Below are 25,936 nucleotides of genomic sequence, written 5' to 3' on the forward strand. Positions count from 1 at the left end.
CAGCTTTAAGGGTGAATTCAGAAGCAGCAGATTTGTTGTAGAAAGGTCTGCAGTTGACAATCCTATACATCTAACAAGGGTTGTAAAACCATTTTTGATGGCCTGTCCTCAGGATAGGTTATCAATAGTAGATTGGTGGGGGTCTTTCATCAATGACCCCACAGATGAGATGTTTGCTAGACCATTGTGCTTGTGCAGTGAGCTGATGTGTGCAGGAAGCAGACAGCTTTGTTCCCACTGCAGTGGCCAGGCTTGGTATTGCAGGCAAAGTTCCCATTGATTACAATGTCTGTAACACCCAGTCTGGCCAATGCAATAGGAACAGAGTTGTCTGCTTCCTGCAGAAGTCAGCTTAGTGCACGGGCCCAGAGAACAGCTAATCAGCAGGGAATCAAAGATTTACTATCGATATTTTATCCTTTAATGGAGTTGTTTTTGTAGCATGTGTATAGATTTCTGAAGCACTATTCAAATGACCAGCAGAGTTTTTTTTTTTAAGTGTCTTCAATAAATCTGCTGCATGAGATTGATCCCAAATCCAGGTACAACAACCCGATACTTGTAGATCTACCAAACCAAAATTAAAGACCCATGGGATATCCCTGAAGGCGATTGATATAATATGGTCGTATTACAGAGTGAAGTTTGTGCTAACTTTATAACCTACTCCTCAATGTGTTACTTCTAGAAGGTCCAAGAAACAGATATGGGGAGCTGTTGATAACTCTGTAGTTTGAGGACCCCAATTTTTTTTTTCTTCAGTTTTTCAGTTCTGCAGCTATTTTTTCCTCCTCTATTGATTAGACCAGGTAACCAGCAGTTATCCATTATTATAAACCCGCAACAAAACTCCATGTCTCAAGCTTCTTTGGCCTTGCTGAGAATAACATTAGAATAGTAACATAGGGCTCCTTCACACTGGCGAGGGGGATATCAGGCTGTGATTCAGGGCTCGATATCGCTCTTGCCAGTATGTAAAAGCCCTGTGGATGCGATGCCTTTTCATGTGAAAACAGCCTTGCATTACTGCAGGGATGAAGGGAATCCCCGCCGTGGCAGTCACAGCTGTAGCAGAGGATTGCAGACTTCTCCCATTGAATTCAATGAGCGATCTCGCAGAAAGATAGGACATGCTGTGATGGGTTTCCTGCATCGCGCTGCCATGCAGGAAAACATCAATAATGAGTATGAACCCATTCAAAAGAACGGGTTTCATATTTGTGCGTCTTGCAATGTACAAATCTCATGTCATTTTCTCACCAGTGCGAAAAGCGACGATAGGAGAACTCCAAGCAGCAGAGTAAAGGCCCATTTAGACAACAATTATCGCTCAAAAGCCATCTTTTGAGCAATAATCGTTACGTGTAAATGTGTCCATCTTTCACTTTTCTGCCGAACGATGAATGAAAATTCATAGTTTGGCAGAACAGCTGATAAGAAGGACCGCATGCCGTGTTCTGCCCAGGGAGCGCCGATTACATAGTCTTAGTTGTCAAACCCGTGGTAGAACAAAAGAAATTTATTCAGAGAGCAGCAGGTGGTCTGTTCTCTGAATACAGCTCCTGGCAGCTCAGATGCTACTAATAGGCATTAGTACCAAGTAGTAGTTTATGCAAGATGATCACACAAAAGCCAGTTTTTGAGCAATCAGCTTTGAGTGTAAATGCACCTTATTACTCTACTGTAACTAAACAATACATACAAGCAATATGTGGTATTCGTATTGGAATTATCAGACTTGGGGTTTTCTATTTCCAGAACTGATGAGACAGAAATGCAAATAGTTAGAGATGCTTTATCATAACAACTTGAAAAATTACACATAAAACATTCATGCTGTACAAAAAGTGCATGTGAAGAAGGGAATGTCCACGGCTCCAGTGACAGGTACATGATAGGTATCTGGGAAAGCAGATTGCTGCCATTACTTTTAGCTAGTCAAAAACAGACTTGTACAACAGAACAGATCATTGAATGTCCACTAATATTTTAAGAGATCTCTGCCCTTCTGCAAGCTCTTTCATCAAAGTCTTCTGTCCACTGACGTATATATGAGCCGCTGTACAAGAGCAAGTGTCCAGCGACCTGAGCAAGGTGCGACAGCATCCGCAGAAAGCTCCTAGGAGGCCATAAAGAAAGTCATGTTAACATTACAGTTGAGGAATGAAATGAATGCATCATTTGACATCACATCTGTGACAATCATGATTAGGCTTACTACTTAGCTAGCGGTGATGAAAAAAGAAAGAAAAGTAAGGACAGCGCTCCTTCCTCTAATGCCAATATAAATGTAAATTACAGTGGTGTAGAAGAGAACTTACCCGGCGTAGGTGGAAAAGTTCCAGAGAAACTCTCCACCCGACATCTCCACGTCCCAGTATGCACGTAGAATAATTCCAACGGAAATCCGAAGTGTGGACGCAAAAAAACAGATGGTTTACTAAACTTCCCAGAGGTGTGGGAGGGGCTAGCTTAGGTTAGTTGTATCCCCAAATTATTGAGGCTCAACCCCTTTAAGAAAAGGCAGCAGTGGATGGCAAGAATGAAAATGTTACCTTAGGCGCTCTGAGGAACCATGGAAGCCAAGATGGAAAATGCAGGTATAAACCTGCTTGATTTATTGTGAAAAGCAATCCTAAAAATGTGTATGTGTGTGTATAGTATGTATGTATGTATATATATATATATATATATATATATATATATTACACACACACACACACACACACACACACAGCAACGCGTTTCGTCGCACCAAAAGGCGACTTTATCAAGCATAACAGTAAAAAGAACGAAACCTTCCTTATAAATGTACAATGCGGGACTTAGATTTTGATGTGACCCAATCCTGGGCTTGCTGCAATCACTAGCAGATAGAAGCATTACTAGCACTATTTAGGCCTCATATAATCGTATAATCGGTCCTCCTCAGCATGAGACAAGTGCACAGGACTTAGCGCTGCGGAATATGTTGGCGCTATACAAATTAAGATTATTATTAATAATCTTACAGAAAGACTTTTCTTGAGAGGTCACAATATCATACTATACAGAGCTATAGGAATGTATTGGATGACTGGCAGAAGAAAGCTACTGTACAGAACCTTATACAGCCTTATACACCTTATACAGCCGTCCTCAAGAAGACTTCTACCTGCACCCAGGTTAAAAAACAAAACGAACAAACAGCCAACATCTTAATCTTGAAACATGTAATTTCTTAAAGTTGTAAGTTAGACCTCCTGCAGACAGCTGGGTCAGATCCCGCTGCGAGAATTCTCACAGCAGATACAAGCCGTGCCTCTGTAGTGACCCCCGCGGCTCACCTCCTCCCAGTCTTCTCCGCTCTGCTATGTGCCAGCTGCTGCACATGTGCAGAGCAGAGCCAGTGCGTCAGCCGAGACGTTTCTGTGAGGCTCGCACAGAAATGGAACATGCCGCGATTTGTTTACCGCACAAGTTTTAACGTGGTCAAATCGCGGCTGTCTGCATAGGATTGCGTTATCTAATGCAATCCTATGGCAGTGGGCATGGGTGGAAATTCTGCAGGAAATCCCACCGCAGGATTTCCACCCGTGTGCAGGAGGCCTTAGGCTGCATTCACAGGGGACGGAATTGCAGCCGAATTTCCGTGCGGCAATTCTGCCCGCTCCTCCTAAGCCTGGGAATAGCCAGCAAAGTGGACGAGATTTTGAAAAAAATCTCATCCACACGCTGCGGCCAAGCCGCACTGAAACGAACATGCCGCACGGAAAACAAAGACGCGGCATGTCAATTCTTTTTTTCATTTCTGCAGCAGCCTCTCTCCTCTCTATGGGAAGAGATGGCCGCAGCAGAGATGCAGGTGGCGACGCAGCTTCAAAACATGCAGCAGCGGGTTTTGAAACAGCGCTAATCTTGTGGAAATCTTGAGTTTTTTCGGTGTGGCCCAGCTGCGAGATTTCCATCCCTTGAGAGCGCAGCCTTAAAGTGTGAGAGGAAGAGATCTTTCAGAAGCTGTATACCAACGAAATATAGCAATTGTTATACAAATGAAAGGGACAGTATAAAAGTCATAACAATTGTATATCAAATTACCCAGTAACTACATGGTACATCTATATCCAATCTATATGCCTACAAGCGAACCAAAAATAACACTAATAAATATATATATATATATATAAATATTACTTTAGAAAAAGTTTATTGCTAACCCTTTAGTATGAGCAGATATATAAAAAGGAGTCCACAGTATATAAAAAACAACAGCGCAGGTTACAGCCAATCAATATTTATCGCAACCAAATAATGAATTCCTGGTAAAAATCGTTCACACAAGATATATGCACACATGCAGGTTATACAACAACTTTCAGCATGATTTAGGAGAAAAATAGTGAAACCCATAATTGAAGTTTGTAGTGTCTACCCCAACACACATAGCCTTGACTAAAGGCCCATTTACACGGAGCGATGATCGCTCAAAGGACAGTTTGAGTGACAGCTTTGAGCGAACATTTTGCATAAACTATTAAGTAGCTACTCAGCTGCTTAAGAGCAATTACTGGGCAAATGAAGCCTTAGCTGAAAGCAGTTAATAGCCCGAGGGCTCTTATCAGCTTTTAGTTCCTTTGTTCTACAATGGGAAACAATGCTATCAGCACTCCCCGTGGAGAACTGCTGATAAGGCTGAATGACGATTTTCAGGTTGGACTGAATTTAATGCTCAGCTAGCAGTGCACAAAAAGTGCACAATGGCCACGCATGTAGACGCAACGATTAGCGCTCAAACGATTGGCTTTTAGCGATTTTTGAGTTCATCATCGCTCCGTGTAAATGGGCCTTTACCCTAGACAAAGCTTTTGCTCTAAAATACGTCTTGGGGTAGACTCTACATGCAATGTTTTCTTCCATTAGGGCTTTAGTTTTTTTCTCCTGAGCCCTGCTGAAAGTAATTATATGCACTTTCTAGATGTGTTGAGCCATTTGTGTTTCTAAGACATATTTGAGTTTTAAGTGTACTTGATGGCAACAATCTGTCAAGAGAACCCCACGCAGGCGCATACAAAAACATACGATTATAATTATATGCATGGAGTAAACATGTCTGATCGAAAATTAAACAAAGAATTAAACTAAAGTAATTAGAGAACAAACTAAGGGTACTTCTGAGGCTACAGGAAATGACATCAGAAATAACCTTAATCCCAAGCCAATACATACACCCGTTACCACGCAAGAGCTAGAGCTGAACATAATTCAAGGTTACTAAGTTATATCCATGGCTTCCATATTTTATCATAACGGGTGACCTCCTCTAAATGTATAAGCAGGCAATTTTCCAAGAAGCATCTTATTTATGGGGTAGATCACTGGGTCAAAAGAGAGATGTGGCGATTGGCACTGTTACGCAATAAGTGTGCAGGCTGGCACTGTTAAATATTACAGCAGCTTACAGGAGGTATAATGGACTCTAGTGGGCTTGTCACCTAGTAGAAGAAAAGAGGGATCTGATTCAAAGAAGCAACCAGTATGGAGGCAATGAGGTGCGACAAGTTCCTCCAGAATGTCTGAACAATTGGACAAGTCCAGTGGATGTGAAGATGCTGTATCACTACAACCCCTAAAATATACCCTGAGGTCTCCGATTTATATGGCATGTAACCTACCAGGAACCATGTAAGCCTGATTAATGGCTTTTAATTATACCTGCCTGTTATGTTTATTGAATTATTAGTATTTTACATGAATTCAGTATATAGTTATGACATATTTCATTGACAAGTCCAGTAGTTGTAATCTGTGCTGTCCATTTGGGTGACGGCTACTCGCTGTTCTTCCCTTACGGCTTTCTATTTTTCTTCAGAATCACGCCGAAAGCCATGCATGTACTTATTGACAATTACCTGCAATCTGCCCCACGGTGACCTTGTGTGTACTTTACTGGGGACTCAAATATTGGTTCATACTGAAGTGTTGTGAAACGGACACAAATATTAGGCATTATACAGCGCGGAAGGTACTTGTGGCTCCTTTAGGTATATTGCTTTTCTAAAAGCTTGTCTAAGACAAAAATAAAGTTACATTTCTGTGAATTCCAAGCATTTTTGTAGCGTTTTCTAATATCTCATATCTCTCTCTATCTCTATCTAAACTGCAAAGGAGGCAAATAAAAAAGTTTAGGTCACCAACCTAAAATATAACTATATATACGGTTGGCAGCTAAACATTTTCATTGTATAAACACGCTTAGCATTATACTGTATTGCACTAAAAGTTAATTAAAATATACGCATCCCGATGTGTCACCCCCCCCCCCCCCGCTTCCCCAGTGCAATCTTCCCAAGTCGTACAAAACTCTTCTTAGCGATCATTTACACACCGTCCCACCTCAAATCACACGCACCCCCTCCCGCTCTTCCTAGCTGTCCATAGTCTCCTCACACCGATCCAACACATTTCCCCCATAGTCACTGACATCAGCTGCTAGAAGTGCGGCTTATATTTTAGGTAGTCAAGAGCTGGCTGAGGAAGACACAGTATAAAGGCTCCTTCACATGGGCGAATTTGTGCGCACAAAATTTGCGCACGCAATACTCAGATTAGAACACATTGATCTCAAAGGGTTTATTCATATTTCCGTATTTTGAGCACACATTTTGGTTGCGCAAAAAAGAAAAAACAAAAACATGTTTTAGCTTTCTGCAACAAGATGCACAAAGCACTGCGTAATTGCGATGGAAAAGGAACACACCTGGAAAGAATTAGCCATTTTAATTAGTGCATTTGTTACATGCAAATAAACATGCCTTGCAGGGAGCAAAAAGTACAGTAAAGTACGCTGATGCATGCTTTTAAAAAAAATTTAATTTCACAAAAAAAAAATTAAAAAAAATCAGTGTTCAAGCACTCACAAATGTGCTTACACCTCTGTGTGAAGGGGCCCTAAGAGAAGCACAGGTAATGTCTAAGAAGATCCTGGTGGGAAGCCAAGAACATTCAGTGGGCATTTGGAGCCCGAGAAGGCTATGGGTAAAATGCCAGAAAAAAAAAAAAAAAAAACACAATACGCAGAGTATGCTGAAAAAATGGCACCAAAAACACCACAAACCAAAGTTGTTTGAAGTCTATAGCAAATAATTGCAAAGTCCATGTACAAAGTAATATCTGGCTGCAACTTTCTTTTCTCTGTCAGACGAGAACCCCCCCCCCCCCCCCCCAAAAAGCACCAATGATCACACCATGAAAAGCACCGCAAACCGATGTATGTAAATGCAGCATTACAGGCTTTGCAGTACTCTTGTAGCCGGTGTACTTTAAAGGAAGATACAAGGGAAATCATTGCCTGCCCGAGTTTTGTTCTACATTTACCACCAGGAACACAAGCTAATAACTTCATTGTAAGGAGCCGAAGCTTCGCCAAGACTGAATACTGAGAAAGGTTTTGGTGAGAACTACACAGTTAGTAACACGTTCTACAATACAAACTTCAGACCTTTGTTCAGATTTTATGGCCACTTCCTCTTAAAACAATACTGGAATGTGTAAAAAAACAAAAAACTGGTTGCCAGCCGGTTCAGACTAAGAAAACATAGCAGGAAAATACCCACCACATAGTGAGGCAGCAGCAGCATGGGGTAAGTTTTTAGGAGTACTCTACTTTTAGATGTCGTATTTGGTCTACAAGTAGAACGCAAGCATACGCAGTTCACCGCTACAGCTATACGGATAAGGACAAACATACGTTAATATAGTTCAGAAGAACCCTTGTGGCCCAGGTTTCTATGGAGTTCTCACGTCTAACTAGAAGGGTAAAAGTAAAGAATAGTGGAAAGATGTCTCAGAGACATGAGGGAGCGTCATGTGAACGTTTAAAGCTCTCATTTCAGTTGTGCGAGCGAGGCGGATGAAATCAGGATATGGTGGCAGGTGTGGCCAGACTCCCCCAGGACACAACTGGACGTACAACTGTTGCCTTCCACAGAACAGCTGGTGTGCAGCATAAATCAAGGCATGTTTGTTCTCTGGTGTCTCCAGTGTGAAAAGTTAGCTGTGAGTGAAAAAACTATGACACTAAATAGTGATGTAAGGAAAACATTCCTGATCCAGATACAAGATTGATTTGGAGATGGAACGTATCCCAAAATAGGCTGGGTGAGGAGACCCTGACATAATGGGACGTTCCTTCTTCAATCTGCTAGAATTTACATTTCTTAACTCTTTTGTTGTAACAATGAAGCTTTGCTTGAATACTTTAGAGCGTTGTCTCTAAATAATGGCTCATTCACATGGGCGTACGAGTACAACACTGCGAGTCTTGCAGCGTTGGACTCATCGCAACCCCTGCAAGCTGCCAGCAGAAGACCCAGCAGGGATTACGTCACGGGCTGTGATAGGCACTGCGCATGCCCGGGATTATGACGTCACTGACATGCACAGTAGGACTTTTTTCTGTTGAAAGCGGGGCTGCGTATTAAACTCTGTCCATTTGGAAACGCTACCCCTTCACAATGTCTGCAAAAGCAGTCCTTCCAGGCCTCTGTAGGAAACGCAGAGAAATAGAGCATGCTGCAATTTATTTCTCCTGCGTTTTATACGGATATCCCCTCGCAGTTCCAACGCAGGTGTAAATGGAAGAATGAAAGTCCATAGACTTTCATTGCCTCCATTCACCGCGTGGTACACATGGGTCTAAAATCTAAATTAATGCAACTTGCTAGTCTACTATTTACAACTCTTCATTGGATCACCATGTGGCCTTTGAAGTTTAGATCTTCCTCCCCAACTCTGTGTCGGTGACATGTGATAGCACCGGCTATCTGGATCAGTCCCTTATCTAAGCACCCTTTTTCCATCACAGAGACAGAAGGGAGCAGCATAGAAGTACATTGCTCATTTAATATTTTGACTCCACAGAATATTTATTTAAGCATACATAGAGAGATAATGACAAGGGGAAATATAGTTTTCCTAAAAGAGCAATTCCACCCAAACTAGTCAGGCGTTTGCCATTAGGAGTGTACCAAAAAAAAAAAAAAAAATTTAATTAAGATTTTGGATTAATGTTAGACGCATCATTAGGTATCTGAACAACGACTTAGTTGGCGCATCATCAGCCTGGCTACTGGTATACACCCAACGCTATAATTAAAACTCACTCATCTAATATGAGAAATAATCCTAAATCGGTTGTGTAATATATAAATTAACTTCTTCAATCCATTTATGGGATTGGACCAGTCATTTGGTCTAGTTAAAGGATAACTTTCCCCAAGAGACTGAACAACTCACAGGACCCAAGAAGTCTGAAGCTGACAGCCATCATTTCAGGTCACTTTCCATGTGAGTCTACAACAATTCTTACTACCAGCCACTAAAAGTATGTATGGACTGGATATTGCCCATCCCCGCTTTCCCACACTGATTATAGACTGACGTGAAAGATAAGAAATAGTAAACTTCCTAAATGCTGGAGTGGTTTTGATTGTTTTTTTAAATAGTCAGTCAGGCTGCTTTCACATCTGCGGCGGGGATCAGTTTTCCTTCTCTGTTCGGGGTGCAGGAAAGGGGAATCCTCTGGCTGAATGTACCAGTCTTATAATGAGACTGAACAGTGCTGAACGGACCCCATTGACTAAAAACGGGGTCCATTCTGTTTCCGCTCAGACGCCCGATATTTTGTGCTGGGTCTATGACAGAACCTTCGAATGGAGGTTCCAGTTCAGATGTGAACCCGGCCGAACCGTGGATTATATTAAATTATTGTAACCCTCCCTAACTGTACATAACAGCTTTAGGGTATATAATTAAATTTAAAAAAGTCTTGCTGCCCAAACTATTTTTTTCTTTTGCACATGCTCTTACAAGGTCCACCGTAGCACTGCTCAGCTTGTAATGAACAGGTGTCCCATCTCAAGTGTCCGCAGCAAGCAGTGAAGACAAAGCCTTTTAAGAAATGTCAATATTGTCATCAGCAGACTAACAGGACAATGTTGCAGTGTCCAGTATATGATGTATGCACTAGTTACATGATAGCATTAGGGGGCCCGGAGACTAGTTCAAAGTACCAAGGGACCCAAACCCTTCCACTATTCTTTTTTTTTTTAATTAAAGTATTTTTTATTAAACTTTTTCACCTTTTGCATATTTTAAAACATTTTTTTTTAACAAATCTTTGGTTTCCCCTCCCTGCCGCGTTAATTGCATTTCTTATTCCCATCCAATATCTGTGCAATTTCGGACATCGCCATAGCATGTGGATTAGGTCCGCCGTGTGGGTTTTGCACCTTACACATATCGGGGAGGTTCTCATTCCTATATTGTGTAAGAAGGCCGGGGTGCGGTACACTCTGTGTATTAGAAATATTTGTGAGACTGTGTGATTCGCTCAGAGATAGCTTGGGTGTCATTTGTAGGATTTCCTCCCAGTGCGACTCCTCAATGGGCCCTATGTCTGCCTCCCATTTTGCTCTTGTTGATAACGGGTTGTGTGCATTGACCGTGTCCTGTATATGGGAATATAGTACAGATATTTTCCCCGCTGTGGTGGTGGCTTTTCCTATTATGTCCGCTACTATATTTATTACCATTGTTATTTCCGCCGTGCTTTTTTCCGCTTGTATAGCGTGTCTAAGTTGCAGATATTTGTAAAAGTCACTATTGGGGATGTCGTGGTTTTGCCTTAACTGCTCGAAGGTTTTTAGTTCCCCCCCCTCCAGTATCTGGTCCATTCTCCTAACTCCCCTGTCTTTCCACCCTTGGAATCCTTTTAGCTTGTTGATTTCTGGCAGGTGCGGGTTATTCCATATGGGGGTATGTTGTGTGCAGTTTTTTATATCAAGCATGTTTCTGGTCTTCCACCATATTTTATGTATCAATAATAGCGTGGGGGCACTTTGACCGTTTTTTTTAAACGCTCCACGTTCCAGGGTTTCAAACAAATGTGATCCATTAAAGAGATTTTTAAGGATTCTGAAACTAGCGTCGTGTGTTTCTTCTGTCTCCCATCCCCTGAGATGTTGCAGCTGGGAGGCCATGAAGTACGAGAACGGATTGGGCAAGGCTAATCCTCCCTTTTCTTTTGAATTGTATAGCAGTTCTAATTTTATCCTAGGTGTCTTCCCTCCCCATATGAGTTCTCTAAACAGTCCCTTGGCCTTGTGGAAAAATTTTTGTGTTATCCAGTGTGGGGACTTGTGTATTAGATACAGTAATTGGGGCATCCATATCATTTTTATAAGATTCACTCTTCCTATGATTGTCATGGGTAGTTTTTTCCATATGTGAAGTTTTTGTTTCCATTTTTCCATAAGTGGTTCCAGGTTTATTTTCCCGTACTCACTGACCTCTTTCGTAATTTTAACTCCCAGATATTTAATTGTTGGGGTGCATTTCAGGGTTAATTCTCTGTTGGCAACTTGCATGTCTGGGGTGTCTATTGATAGTATTTCGGATTTGGTCCAATTGATAGCGAGTCCTGAGAAGGCTCCAAATTCTTTTATTATTTGCATCGTGGTTTCTAAAGATTTTTCCCTGTCCCCTAAAAATAATAACATGTCGTCTGCATACAAAGCGATTTTCTCCTCCATGTTTCCTCTTATGAATCCCACTATTTCCTGGTGTGACCGAATTTTGCATGCTAGGGGCTCTATTGCAAGTGCAAACAGGAGTGGCGATAGTGGGCATCCCTGCCTTGTCCCTCTATGTAGTGGGAATGTTTCTGATGACCCCCCGTTGATGGACACATCCGCCTCCGCTCTAGCATATAGGAGTTTTACTCGTCTCACAAATATTGGGCCACAGCCCATTTTTTCTAGTACCTTCCACAGGTATTGCCACTCAACGCTATCAAACGCCTTGGCCGCGTCCAGTGAGCATATGATTCTGTCTCCGGTATTATCTACGGGTATTTGTAGGTTTAGAAATACTCTACGGATGTTCGTAGCCGTTGATCTTGCTGGTATAAACCCACTCTGGTCTGGATGCACCAAGGTGGATGCCACTTGTGATAGCCGCTTGGCTAAAACTTTTGCTATAATTTTGACATCCGCGTTTAACAGCGATATCGGCCTATACGAGTCCATCAACAGGGGGTCCTTTTCTGGTTTTAACAGAATTATTATTTTTGCTTTTCGCATTGTTTGTGGTAGTTCCCCTTCCTTTTCCGCCCCCGCCCATGTCTCCAGGAGTTGTGGTAATAAAGTGTCTGCATGTTGTTTGTAAAATTCTATTGGGAAACCATCCTCCCCTGGGGCCTTGTTATTTTGCATATCTTTTACTGCCTCTTGCATCTCCTCCAAGTCTATTGGTGCATCTAGAAACTCTCTCTGTTCCTCCGTCAATTTATGTGTTCTTATATCCGCCAAGTATTCCTCGATTTGTTCTACCGTTTTTTCCAGTTTCGAGGAATACAGAGAGGAGTAAAATTCCCGTGCAATCTCTCTTATGGATGTTGCGTCCCTGACTATCTCGCCTTGTGCGTCTTTTAGTTCAATGATGTATGTGGGGCTAGTTTGTGCTCGGGCTATAACTGCCAGCATATGTCCCGTTTTTTCTCCCTCCTCATAATATGTCTGTTTCCTGAACCCATTTTTAGTGGCTGCCGTTTCTAGGACGTATTTATTAAGGGCCTCTTGGGCCTGTTTCCATAGGTTGAGTGTTGTTATAGTTTTCTCTTTTATGTAATTTTCTTCTGATTCTTTTAGTTTGTCTCGTATTTTTTGCCCTCTTTCTCTATGTCCTTTTTTTGCCTGTGTGATTTGCTGTATGTATACCCCCCTCATATATGCCTTCATGGCCTCCCAGCAAATCGTCATACTTGTGGTATCCTTATTTAATATGAAGTATTCCTCTAGTGTTTTTTTCACTATTTCCTTGTTTAATATGTTTAGCCAGTGCGAGTTCAGATTCCATCTTTTTTGGGAATGACTCACAGTGTTACTGTGCTGTATGTCCAGACGTAGGATGGAGTGGTCAGAAACAACTCTTGGTAGATATTCTATCGAGGTTATATCTCTATATATCTGAATATTCCCTACCGCTAGGTCTATTCTAGATAAGCATTGGTATGTGGATGAGTAGCAGGAGTATTGTTTGTTTGTGGGGTGCCGTGTTCTCCATATGTCTATCAATGATATCTCGTTTATTAGTTTACCTAGTGGTGTCAGGTTCCTTTCTTCGTTTGCGTTTCTTGTCCTTAGTCTGTCCTGCCCTTCCACTATTCTTAGTTTAAAGAGCACCTGTCATGTCAGTGAGGCCGACTGCACAGCGTTACAGCTGCAGCCATGCCGACTCCAATGGGGTCTATCTGTTCCATCTACGCCCTCATTTCATTCTGTAAAGGCTCCTCTTAAATTAAAGCGCTGGATTGTTCAAGTTTGAATGAATTCCTTCAGCACAGTCAACGATTGAACAATGACCAATAAGCGAACGAATTATCGTTCATTTCATGCAAGCAGGAGAATAATCATTCGCTCATATGCTAATCGGTCAGTTTAACCCTTTGCAATCCACTGTCTGATGTCTTAAGATATTATGATTTAAGGCTGCACCGCTCCGATGTTGAAGACATCCGTCAGGGTTCTCTTACTGTATATTGCTAGCCCCTCTGCTGAAGAAGCCTATCCAACGTGTCACCTCATGCAGCACTGGCTTTAGCCAGCAGATAGCGCTGTTGTATAATGGCAGAAAAAGAGTAAGGCCCCCTAGGAAAACCAGGATATAAATTGAATTAGAAAGGGTTAAATACCGATCATTCAGTTGCTCTCATTCACTTATACAAGGAATGAAACCATTTAACTGTGCTTAAACTGAGTGCTGAAGTAATACGAGCAAACTGACAGAATTTGCTCATTCACTTGGGCAAACGATTTCTCGCTCTGTCTAACAGCATCCCAGGGCCACCTGCACACAGGCGGATTAGCACTGCGGAATCCGGAGCAGGCGTACGCCTCTGGATTCTGCAGCAACTATTTCTCACAACATGCTATTGAAAAAAAAACAAAACACTATTTTCACTACACGAGCGAAAAAACCAAATTGCGATTCTCCATTCGTGGAGGAAAAAAAAAAACAATTACAGCATGTTCTATTTTTGCGCGGATTTCACGCAGACTGCTTCCATTTAAGTCAACGCAAGCAGTCAGATCCGCGGGCCTTCTGCAACGACATTGCGGAAAGGTCGCAGATTCTGAATCATCGCTAGCTGATGACACGGCAAAAGCAGAAGTTGAACAAAAGATAAATTAAAATCTGTACTGTGCATGTCAAACAGCTCGCTGTGCGGACCATCCGCAGAACACAAAAGATTTCAGAATGGCAGGTACGTGCGGATACGCATGCGGAATCCTACCCCGCCCGTGTGCAGCCGGCCTTAGTTTCAGCTCCCAGAGCTGTGAACGTGTCAAGTAGACAATCCTCACTGCTTATAGTCAATGGGTGAGGTCAGATGTGATTGACAGTAGGAACTGCGAACTGCAGACACATTCAAATGAGACCAAGAATAGCCCATGCGAATGAACAGGAGAGAGTAGAGGGAAAAGAGAATAGTTAGCGCGGCCATAGCCACACAGCTGACGCGAGAACATGATCGTTCCTCTTAAAGGCTGTGTGCTACCATCTACTATATACTGTATTACATACAGCAATATAGCCCTAGGCTGGGTAACCACTCTGGTTTGTCAGCATCTAAAGGTCACCAATGTGAGGCACATACTCACCGCAGGACTTTCTTTGCACCCAAACACTTAATATCGCAAGATACAGAGTACATTTCATAAAAGGTGGCCTTTATGTTCAAGCAGCCAATAAAATCCTTGGGGTTCAGTTTATACAAATCCAGTGTAATGTTGGCTATTGGCTTCTTGTTCGCTTGCTGGATGGATCGTAAGACATTTCTTTCCTAGAAACAAGAGGATACAATTGCCATTTTGTCAGTTGAAGCTACTGTATACAGATTATACAGAACAGGGTATGCTTGTGCTGCGCACGCACCGAGTCTGGAGGATTGGGTGATCCAGAATATAAGTCACAGCAAACAGGTACTCCTAACAAGAAACTAACAAAGACCTTTTATCCTATAGAGCAGAGTGCCACGTCATCGGACAGGACAAAGAATGGCATCTATTAGAGGATCGCTAAATGAGCAGCAAAGTACATTGCAGAAATAAGCATTGTATATGCATCTGAAAGGCTAAAATACAGGGATAGTCAAAAAGGGGCAGATTTGGGGATTTAATAAGCTATAGAAGACAACTACACAATCTGATCATCACTGAGAAGAGGAAGGTTCAAAGTTTTGTTGTGCCTAATCACAGCGCTGGGTGTCCCATTTACACTTTTATGGTCCCTGAGGTGCATTTGCAACAATGTTCAACACATTTGCTGTGCCGCTTGTAACGAGGCAGACGGTTTCGGAGTTGACACCAGAATTCAGATTGCATTTGAACAATTGATTCACATTTGTGTGGTTGTCACCATTTTCCTACAAATGATATAAGCAATCCATAGTCTATATGTTTCACTAGCTGTATATTAGAGGATGTGAAGTGGGTTTTGACAATTCTAATACACACACACATTTTTATTCTATAAATGGTGACAAGCAACTAGGCACATAAAAAGCACTTCTCCTAAATGTAATATTTGCCTGCCATCTAGTGGTGGTGTACGGAAAATGAAGCATTCCTAAGTTTGTGCTGGGGGGAAAAAAAATACATATATTTAAAAAAAAAAAAAAAGTTATAATACTTAAAAACCATTGAGAATAACCACACGAGGTGGGGTTGGTGGTAGGTATTTAGGTATTTTTTTTTAAACATAAAAACTATAATAGAAGTTAGAGAGTAAAGCATCATTTAAGGCCTGCAAGAACTCCCTGCCCCCCTGTGCTCTCAGGTCAGGGACAGGTATTCCTCGCGCCGACGTGTCTAACCTGAAACAAACTGGTTACGGGAGATGTGCCGCTTAACAAGTCTTTTCAACGTGTTTGTTAAACAAGGTGCGCCTAGCTTTTAAAAATTACTTGCTTTTCCCATTTTTGTGAAGCAGGTCAAAAGAAAACCACCATCGTAGCATTGTTTTTTAATTTAAATAATTCTCTGCATTTACCATGTGGAATACTAAATTATTGTGTAGCACATATTGTTATGGATACCGTGATACCAATTACCTATTTTTTTAAAATGTTTTTTCAATAAAACATTGTATAAAAAAAGTTTTTTCTTTTTAAAACCACTTAGGTGCCACAGACAGCATTGACTGCAGCATCTTAGGGGTTAAACGACTTGAGCCCCCATATGTGACAGAGCAGGGATGTGCTCTAAGGGCAACTTCACATATAGCATGGTTTTCAAGACAAACTTTTCAAAAAAAAAGGAAGAACTCATACAAAGGTGATAGAAAAAAAAATGGTGCAGAAGTAAAGCAAATTAATTCATACATGAAATTACGGCCAACGGCCAGAATGACATGAAGAGAGAGAACTGGAAGTTCCCAATGCACATTACAGACGTTCGATGTGGCTGTTTGCTGGTGATGCAGCAGATGTTAAGTCGGCAGCCCAGTTCTGCCCAGACACATCTCAGCATGTCCTTATAAAGGCCGACAGTCTCCAGCAGCTGCACGAGTGCTGACGTCACCGCTAAGGCAGACCACGCTCATGCAGAGCATTCAAACTGAAAGTCCTGCTGGCGGATCTTTGGCTTCTCGTCCGCTTCTTGCGCAATGTTTCACCTCCTATAGGAAGCGCTGAGTGGGAAGTTGTAACATGACGAGAAGCCAGCGAGCAAATGAAGTTTTTTTTTAAGCTGACTGAAAAAAAGTCAGCTTAAACAACCACGAACCAGAAGTGAGCATTTTTTTTTCCGCTTCACACTGAACGATTATCGCTCACTTTTGCTCGTTTGAACGGTAATCGTTGCGTGTAAATGGGCCTTTAGTGCTTTTGCTTGTATAATTAAAACATTCAATAAAATAAAGGAAGATTGTGTTTCACATTATGCAGCGCATCATAGTCACATACATCAGGAAAAAAAATCACAACAAAAGGTTGTCCATCGTAGTGTAACCATGGGCCATTTCGGGCCCGAGTTCACAGTGCTGATTTCTCCTAGTCTGCCATGTTTCTGACTGTCTGGCTTCCCACCTCATCCTCAGTTTATAACTGTGACAAACCTTAGACCTCCATCATGGTTATAGTACCCGTAGGCTGACAGAGCAACTCACTAGTGCCAAGCAATACCTCTCCATGTACTGAAAAGGCATGACTAGCTCTACAATCTCCTGTCTGCTCAAATGCTTGGCAATGAAAAATTTCCATTTCTTGAAAAACCGTTTGGTGTGTTTATCCTTGTTTTGATGAGTTTCTATTCTCTCTACTCTTATCATACAACAGACTCTGGCTAAAACCTAGGGCAGCGACTCTAGACCAAGTCATAGCCTGTTATCATTAAGCAACATTTGGCTGCTAACAAAAAAGTGAAAAGAGGACCAATTGCAGGCACTCTAATGCTCCAAAGCTCGCAGGGGCCCCTTCAATTAGCACTACGGCCCCTTCAGGCTTCAGTTTGTTTTTCATTGCTTCTTAGCTATCTAAGAGTGTAAGCAACGTGCTGCACAGGGAACTGCAACCCATCTGTAATCCAAGTACCCTAGCAGCATAACCCCACCTTCTAGGATGGGAAAATCCTTCTTCAAATTCTTTAGATCTGTCATTTTTGATTGACATAACCCTGCATTACACTAGATGGGGTTTCAGGCCTTGGCAAAGATAAAAGCAAAGTACCAAATCGTGCTTTTTCAGGAGAGTAGACCTAGTATGTAGGACTTAAAGGGGTTGTCCCGCGGCAGCAAGTGGGTCTATACACTTCTGTATGGCCATATTAATGCACTTTGTAATGTACATTGTGCATTAATTATGAGCCATACAGAAGTTATCAAAAGTTATTCACTTACCTGTTCCGTTGCTGGCGTCCTCGTCTCCATGGTTGCCGTCTAATTTTCGCCGTCTAATGGCCAAATTAGACACGCTTGCGCAGTCCGGGTCTTCTGCTTTTGTCAATGGGGCTCCGTGTAGCTCCGCCCCGTCACGTGCCGATTCCGGCCAATCAGGAGGCTGGAATCGGCAATGGACCGCACAGAAGCCCTGCGGTCCACCGAGGGAGAAGATCCCGGCGGCCATCTTCAGCAGGTAAGTAAGAAGTCACCGGAGCGCGGGGATTCAGGTAAGCGCTGTCCGGTGTTCTTTTTTAACCCCTGCATCGGGGTTGTCTGGCGCCGAACGGGGGGGGGGGGGGGGGTGGAAAAAAAAAATAAAAAACCGTTTCGGCGTGGGACAACCCCTTTAAGATAAAAAGCCTTCTGAAAGCAGCAAAAACAGACATATTCAACATTTAGAATTTTGCTTTAATCTATTCAAGTGAAGTTTAATCAGCTGCATTTTTTCTCAAAACACCTCAATTAGAGGGAGCAGCTTCTAGTGAGACGCCTTGTGGAACTGCATGCATTCCTCTGTAAGAGATGCCATGATGTGGTCACATGGTGCAGCACGTGGCAGACATAGTATATAGTGAGCACTGGCATTAGGAGCACCTTTTATTGGTGTGGACATGTTTTAGCATGCTCCAATTTTTGGGTGTATGTCATCATAACCGATACATCCCCTTTATTAACCCTCCTGAAAAATCCTCTAGATCTAAGTCGCCCCTGACTTTAATGTCTATACATGAGCACATGTGGCTGGCACTCAAGTCAGTTGATTGAAGTATTCAGCAATTTGAATCTACACAGAGTCAATATTAAAGCACTATTTGACAGATATCAGAATAATTATATTCAATCACTGAATATTCACACAGTCTCATCGGAAAACATACTTGTGTCCACTTCTGTTGTCCTTCAAGAAGTACCAACTGTGTGTTGTCCTCCAAAGTCTGAAAGAACTCTTCCGAGTCAACGACTGTGCCATCCTCTTCTAGCACCAGAGTCACGACGGTGGCGGTAATAAACAACGTCTCAATGGCCTGCAATAATAAATTACACTGAGTTTTAACATTTATCACATACAAGACAAATTATAAAACTATTACAAAATATTCCTTTGACACAAGCATTGTGTATTAGTGGAAATCCACGTGCTACGAGTAGGGATGCTGTCACTTCCAAATGGATCTCATCCGTGCAACGATTTACCTTAATCTGTATCAACAGAGAAGATTAATACACAGATACGGATCATCTTGTATAAGTAGATAACTGGTGCAAATAAGGGATTCCATACAAGACGCTGTAGAGTAAGGGAGCCGACGTGAAGAAAGTCCAAGTAACTGGGCTAAAGTAGCAAGTTATTCATTGGAGCCGATGCATCAAATCGAATAAAAAGGATGTCCAAGTACGATACTACCAGTGTTGTCACAACTCACAAAGAACGGGGTGCGCAAAAAAATAAATAAATTCTATAAATACGGATACTATTATGCATTCAATTTATCTTTTATTTCACGCACCCAGACATTTATGGCCATTTTGGTCTGTGAAAATGGAATAAAATAGGACATGCTGCAAAATTTTAACACAAAAAATTGGCCTGTGTAAAAAACATCTAAATACACCAATTTAATTCAATAGATCCTTAGTCAGTAAAAAATATGGACTGGATCCAGACAGAGAATACACCTGTGTGAGCGATCCCTTACAGATATGGGATATTTAGAGCAAATACCTTTTCCAGGAGTTCCTTTAACGTGCCAGCCACCACACCTTTTCGTCTATTCCTGTCGCTGTTAGACACTCGAAAGGGTCGTGACGAAGGAGAAAGAGGCGGGAAAAGAACTTTTCGGGTCAGTGAGGAGCCCACGTTAGTAACGGATCTGCAAATAAGCAACACCACAAACTAAAGGAATGGATCAAAATATAAATACAAGTATCATTAAAAAGGTGGAAACTATGAAAAGGTGTATATCCACTTATATATACCAGCCAATCACAACACACACAACAAGCCACAAGAGCACAACATGTAAATACACCCTAACCGAGCCCGTCAATGTAAATAGAGTGGGTCTGGAAAGTATTGAGATACTTTCATTTAATGTTATGTTGCGGCCTTGGGGAAAACTTTTTTTTTTTACATTTGCACATTATTCTGCAATACCCCATTATGACAAAACTTGCACGAGAATATCACTTGTGTAAATAAGCCCTAACTCATTAAACGTAGGTGGCGACATTTGAGTCGGAAGCCATTTATGTACAAGACTGCACCCCTGATGCTTGATGTAATTGGCAGAAGACCGTGACTCAATATGATGTAGAAGCGGCGGCAAATAAACGGGGCTTCCTGAAGCAGCCCTTTTTTTTTAGCAGGGTGAATGTACTGGTCACAAACTGGCTACCTTGGCTAAGGCCTCATGTCCACTGGAAGAATAGAATTAGGAAATCCGCGCGCGTGTCCCGCACGCGTTTTCCACGGACATAGGGATGCATTGGACACCCGCAGGTAAGTAAATACCTGCGGATGTCAATTTTCCCTGCCGCGCGGATTGCACGTGCGGGAAAACACCCGCAGCATGCTCCATTTTCTGCGGGGCTCCTGTAGGCTTCCATAGAAGCCTATGGAAGCCGTCCATATCCGCGGCACACCCGCAGCTGAATTTCTGCTCTCCAGTGCGGGAGAGCAGGAGTTAAAAAAAAAAAAAGTGCACGGCGCATGCCGAGCACATCTGCCAGGCCGAATAAAGAAGATCCGACCGCGACGGAGGGAAGATCCGCTGCATCCGGACAGGTAAGAAAATCCATTTTCAGGCTTGTCAGAAAGATGGAAAAATACCTCTAGAGCGCCATCTATTGGATGGCAGCATTTCTTCAATTCAAAGTGACCTTATAAAAAAAGATCTACAATTATGAGATTTTCAAACCAAGCCAGAAACCATACATATAGACTGTTTTGGGGTGTTTGCCCCTCATCAGTATGCAGTAGGTCTCTGGCTTAATCTTTGAGGGGCCTATGTTATGGGTCAGAAGCGGTGTCATGTCTCCTTAAGGAGAGCACCCAAAAAGTGTGTGGGGATACCTAGGTGGTGAGTGGATATGGGGATGGTATAGCCTCTCCCAAAGGAGAGCACCTAGAAGTGGTGTGGAGACACCTAGGGGTGAGTGGATATGGGGATGGTATAGTCTCTCCCCACGGTGCTTCTGGGTGCTCTCCTTGGGGAGAGACTATACCATCCCCATATCCACTCACCCCCTAGGTGTCCCCACACCCCTTCTAGGTGCTCTCCTTGGGGAGAGACTATACCATCCTAAATATCCACTCACCACCTATGTGTCCCCACACACTTTTTGGGTGCTCTTCTTAAGGAGACACAACACAATTTCTAACTGGTTTAAGAAACATTGGGGGAGATATAGATACTGGCATGGTGGAAATTAAGGAGCCCCCCCCTTTTTTAAAATTTCTATCTTTCTACAACTCTTTATACTGCTGCCAGCTGCAGAAAACGGCCAAAGTCATTGTTACTTAGCTGAAACAGACCGGCCTTCTCCGGCGCTAGATTAGAGATTAGATTCCTCAATACTCATGGAGGAAATGTAGGAGGCCGTGGCATCTATGTCAAGTAATAAGGCCCTGGGTATGGACGGCCCCCCTGTTGAGTTGTACAAAAAAGTTATGTTTCCAAAATTATTGGCAGTCTCTAATGATGTGGCTACTAAGCAGGTGCTACCTACCTCCATGAAAGAAGCAGTCATAGTCCTTCCCAAATCGGGGAAAGGATCCCCTTAGGCCGGCTTCACACGAGCGTGACAGGCTCCGCTGCGGAATATTCCGCAGTGAAGCCCGTCACGGCGCCCCCCAGAGACCCCATACTTACCAACGGAAGATAGCGTGAAGACGCTTCCCCGCCCACCGCCGTCGCGTCATGTGACACGCCCACCGCGTCACGTGACGCGGCCGGCCGCGTCATATGACGCGCGGCGGTAGGCGGGGAAGCGTTTTTTCACGCTATCTTCCGCTGTGTTACAGCGGGAGATAGCGTGAACGGACGGCTTCCATTGACTGCAATGGAAGCTGTCAGCGCGTACACCCACGGCAAATAGAGCATACCGCGGGTGAGGACGGGAGATATTACGGTGCGAAATTCCGCGGTGGAATTCCGCATCGTGAGCATTGTGCTATTAGATTCAATAGAACCTAATAGCAGGGGGCAACGCAGCGGATTTTTGCCGCGAATTTACGCGGCGTAAATCCGTTCGTGGGAAGGAGGCCTTAGGGTTGAATCACATAGACCAATATCGGACAGTGAATATTAAGTTAGAGCCAGGGTGCTACCGTGGGCCATTTGCTCTTTGATTCATACTAACCAAACTGGTTTCATACCTTCTGCATCCACGGCAATAAACACAGAGGTTGTAGCTCAATTTGCAAATTTCGTTGGGTCTGGCAGGGAAAAAGGTCATCTGCTCACTCAACGACGCCTAGGTGTTTGATAGTGCCGAGTGGTCATTGCTATGGGAAATTATGTTTATGATGGTTTCAGTACTACTTTTATCAAGTGGCTGCAATTACTATATGCAGACCCTAGAGGCAGTGTGCTGTCAGGTTGCAGCTTGAACCCCCCATTTCCAATCTAACCCACCAGGGATGCCCACTCTCCCCAATTTTATTCGCCTATGGACCCTTTTACAAGGGCCGATAAATCGTTTGGTATAAATGCACGCCCCGACTGAACAATAAACGAGAATTTGTTTGCTTCTCGTTCCTCGTTTTTGCGTGTGAAAAAAACGGAACGGATCGGCTCCGTAAGCAGGCAGTTACTCACTTATGAATGACTGCTTGAATGGAGGCAGGCAGGCATGATGCCCACCCGCTGCACCCCCATTAACTGAGTGATGCTTGTCCTGTGTAACAAGAACAATTATCACTGAAACGACCTATCTGGCACCGGCGCCCAACAGATCCTTCCGTGGCAGTTATTCCGGTCTCACTAATAACTGGGATAAATCCATTCTCATGTGCATAACCCAGATTTGGTGGCACATACAGGTTCTGACCCCACAGTTTGTACACACTTCTTTAAGTACCTGGGAGTTTATGTCACAAGGAATATATAAAGACTATGCCAAATTGAACCCAGATTTAAGCAAAAATTAGAGATATTTGCAAGTTGCCATTATCAGTAATTGGCCGAGTTAATATGGTCAAAATTATCTGGATGCCAGTGTTAGTTTATTTACTTCATAATGCCCTTTACTAGATACCCCCTTTTTAAAAAAAAAATAGACCGTAAACTGTATCATTCGAGACCTACTATGGTGTAAAACGGGCACCCAAAAAAGTTTAGAGACTTTACAGTTAGCAGAAGAAGGTGGACTAGCATTGCCTGATGCTAAACTGTATTACCAGGCTTCCTAATTGTAGCATTTTAGGAAGTGGGAAATGAAGTATGCCAAGTCTTAATATTGAAACAATCTTTAGGGGTCCCTCATCTCTTTGAAGTAATGGAAGCGCATGTCTTTAAGAGGAACACGAAACCTCTTCCAACTGTATATCTAATGGACAAAGTAAGGTGAGAGATGAGAGATGCTTGGTATCAAGGCTTGCTCAAACTTTACTCCATTGACTTCAATGGAGACTGTCCACGTGGATTGCACGGCAAAATAGAACATGCTGGGATTTTTCTTCTGCTCGCGGAATATGCAATTCGGAACCACGAGTGTGAAGGAAAATAAATAGAAGGTTCATGTCTTCCAATACCTGCATTTTACCACGGATCGTCCAAAATCGGAGCGGACGGCGAAACGGAAACCGCAATACAAATTCGGTCATGCGAGGCCGGCCTGTGGGTTACTGCAATTGCACTTTTACAACTACCGTATCTAGAGTTACGTTATGCTTCTGTGCGGAGCTACTTGCTTCAGAGGTCTAAATTGCATTTTGTTCCAGCTGAAGTCATTGGCTCAGCAAGGTCTACGGCTGGAAAACTAAGCCACATAATACTGGCAGGGACACAGGAAGTGGGAGGGAAATATAGGGCCCATTGAAGATATCAGCGCGCTGAGATTCTGAAGGCGTCCCTGACCGAGTCACATCGACTACCTCAATTACAGCCGATTCATATGGAGGTCTTTGGTGCGCAAAATGCAGAAAGAGGTCAGATCCCCTTTTTTTTGTGTACGCAAATACAACGGGAGCAAAAAAATGAATTGAAATCAATGGGTTTTATTCTCCCTGTAATGAATCCTAGAATGGTAGAGTTGGAAGGGACCTCCAGGGTCATCGGGTCCGACCCCCTGCTCAGTGCAGGATTCACTAAATCATCCCAGACAGATATTTGTCCAGCCTTTGTTTGAGCACTTCCATTGAAGGAGAACTCACCACCTCCCGTGGTAATCTGTTCCACTCATTGATCACCCTCAGGCCTCATGTCCACGGGGAAAATCAGGCCCACTGGAGAATCCGTAGCGGGTCCCTCCTGCCCCGCGGACATAAGCGCTGAAAAGAAGAATTAACTCGCCTCTCGCACGCTCCGGATCTTCCCTTCATCGCGGCTTCATCTTCTCTCCGTCGCGGCCGGATCTTCTTTCTTCGGCCCGGCGGATGTGCACGGCACGTCGGTTGCGTGCCGCGCACATGCGCCGGCCCGAAGGGGAAAGATCCGGCCGCGACGGAGAGAAGATGAAGCCGCGACGAAGGGAAGATCCGGAGCAGGTGAGTATATTCTGATTTTGGTCTCCCGCGGATCCGGGTGGCTTCCATAGGCTTCAATAGAAGCCCGCGGGAGACCTGCATCTAAGTGGAGCATGGTCCATTTTTTTTCAAATCACTTTTATTGACCATCCGCGGGTATTTATCTACCCACGGGTGGTCAAAGCATCCCTATGGGATGCAGATCCGCATGCGGGTGATCCGCTGCGGATCTTAAATCATATTTAGCCCGTGGACATGAGGCCTCACTGTCTAATATCTAATTTGTGTCTCCTGCCTTTCCGTTTCATCCCATTGCTTCTAGTCTTTCCTTTAATGCAGGAATTTCCTGCGCACATAATCGCAGCGTTTCACGTTTGTCAAAAAACTCACAGAATCTGCGTCATCGCCTAACGCCGCCGCGGCATAATCTGTACTGCGCATTTACGCTGGCCAATTCTGCAGTACAGAATGAGGAATGGGGACAGGCACGCGGCGTCGCTGGGCGGGCTCTGCTGCCGGATCAGACCCATTTACGTGTAAGCGGCCTCACAGTATAAGCGAATGAGAACGACTGAACGATGGGCATTTAAACCCCACGATAAGTGGACGGGCCAACGGTGATTAATGCCTGCACTAAGCGAATGACAAAAGAAGAGTGAACGATCATCGCTCGGCCGCCGGCGGCGTTCAGACTTAACGATCATCGGTCACTTCCGCTTGTTTGAATAATAATTTGTCCAGAGCCGCCTCTAGTATTAATGTCCCCACAGTGCCGGCCTTGGGGAAGGTATAGCCTACACGGCGGGCCGGTGTAGCCTCGCGGTCCTCTAGAGCCCATCTTCATTACATATCACATGTATGGGCTTCACAATGATTGCTGCTTCCATGGAGACCGCAGCCGGGACGGGGCACAGCCCGGTAATATCCGGACGACAGACGTGACCCGGGCACAGCTGTGCCGCACACACCGGAGCACATGTACCGGAGCAGGCTCAGCCCCTACAGCCGGGGTTACAGCTACTTCCACCCCTGTATAACGCCGCCCAGTAGTAGCCGCCTGTACTACATGCTAGCAGCGACTGCCTCTTCCCATAGCCGCGGCCGCCCGCACAGTGACCGGGTCTCACCGTAGAAGAGCCCGCGGAGACAAGGCGCTGGCGTAGTCCCGGGCACTCTGCATCCTCCCGTGTGTCTGATGCCGCCGGCAGCACTGAGGAGGAGGAGGGCTAACCTTTCCCCTACTTCCAGTATGGAGCCGCCGGATCTCCTCCT

General features: G+C 43.7%; 1 protein-coding gene across 1 annotated transcript; it reads right to left on the bottom strand.

Moving 5' to 3' along the window:
* Positions 1 to 1,775: 1,775 nt before the first annotated feature.
* On the bottom strand, positions 1,776 to 25,904 carry CIDEA (cell death inducing DFFA like effector a). The gene is made up of 5 exons (XM_066579526.1): positions 25,792 to 25,904; positions 19,700 to 19,847; positions 18,855 to 19,001; positions 14,700 to 14,881; positions 1,776 to 2,119 (listed from the first exon to the last, which is right to left on the bottom strand). The coding sequence occupies exons 1-5, from the start codon at positions 25,842 to 25,844 to the stop codon at positions 1,990 to 1,992; spliced, it is 660 nt and encodes a 219-aa protein (XP_066435623.1). The 5' UTR covers positions 25,845 to 25,904; the 3' UTR covers positions 1,776 to 1,989.
* Positions 25,905 to 25,936: the final 32 nt, after the last annotated feature.

This window comes from Eleutherodactylus coqui, chromosome 9 (genome assembly GCF_035609145.1).
Source record: "Eleutherodactylus coqui strain aEleCoq1 chromosome 9, aEleCoq1.hap1, whole genome shotgun sequence".
Classification (NCBI taxonomy): Eukaryota; Metazoa; Chordata; class Amphibia; order Anura; family Eleutherodactylidae; genus Eleutherodactylus; species Eleutherodactylus coqui.

Excerpts from the sequence above, each read along its gene's own strand:
- CIDEA (XM_066579526.1), bottom strand. The coding sequence starts at position 25,844 with ATGCAGAGTGCCCGGGACTACGCCAGCGCCTTGTCTCCGCGGGCTCTT. Across the intron at positions 14,882-18,854 it reads GACAACAGAAGTGGACACAA|GAAAGAAATGTCTTACGATC; the intron begins GTATGTTTTCCG and ends TCTTGTTTCTAG. Across the intron at positions 2,120-14,699 it reads GGTGCAAAGAAAGTCCTGCG|GAGCTTTCTGCGGATGCTGT; the intron begins GTGAGTATGTGC and ends ATGGCCTCCTAG.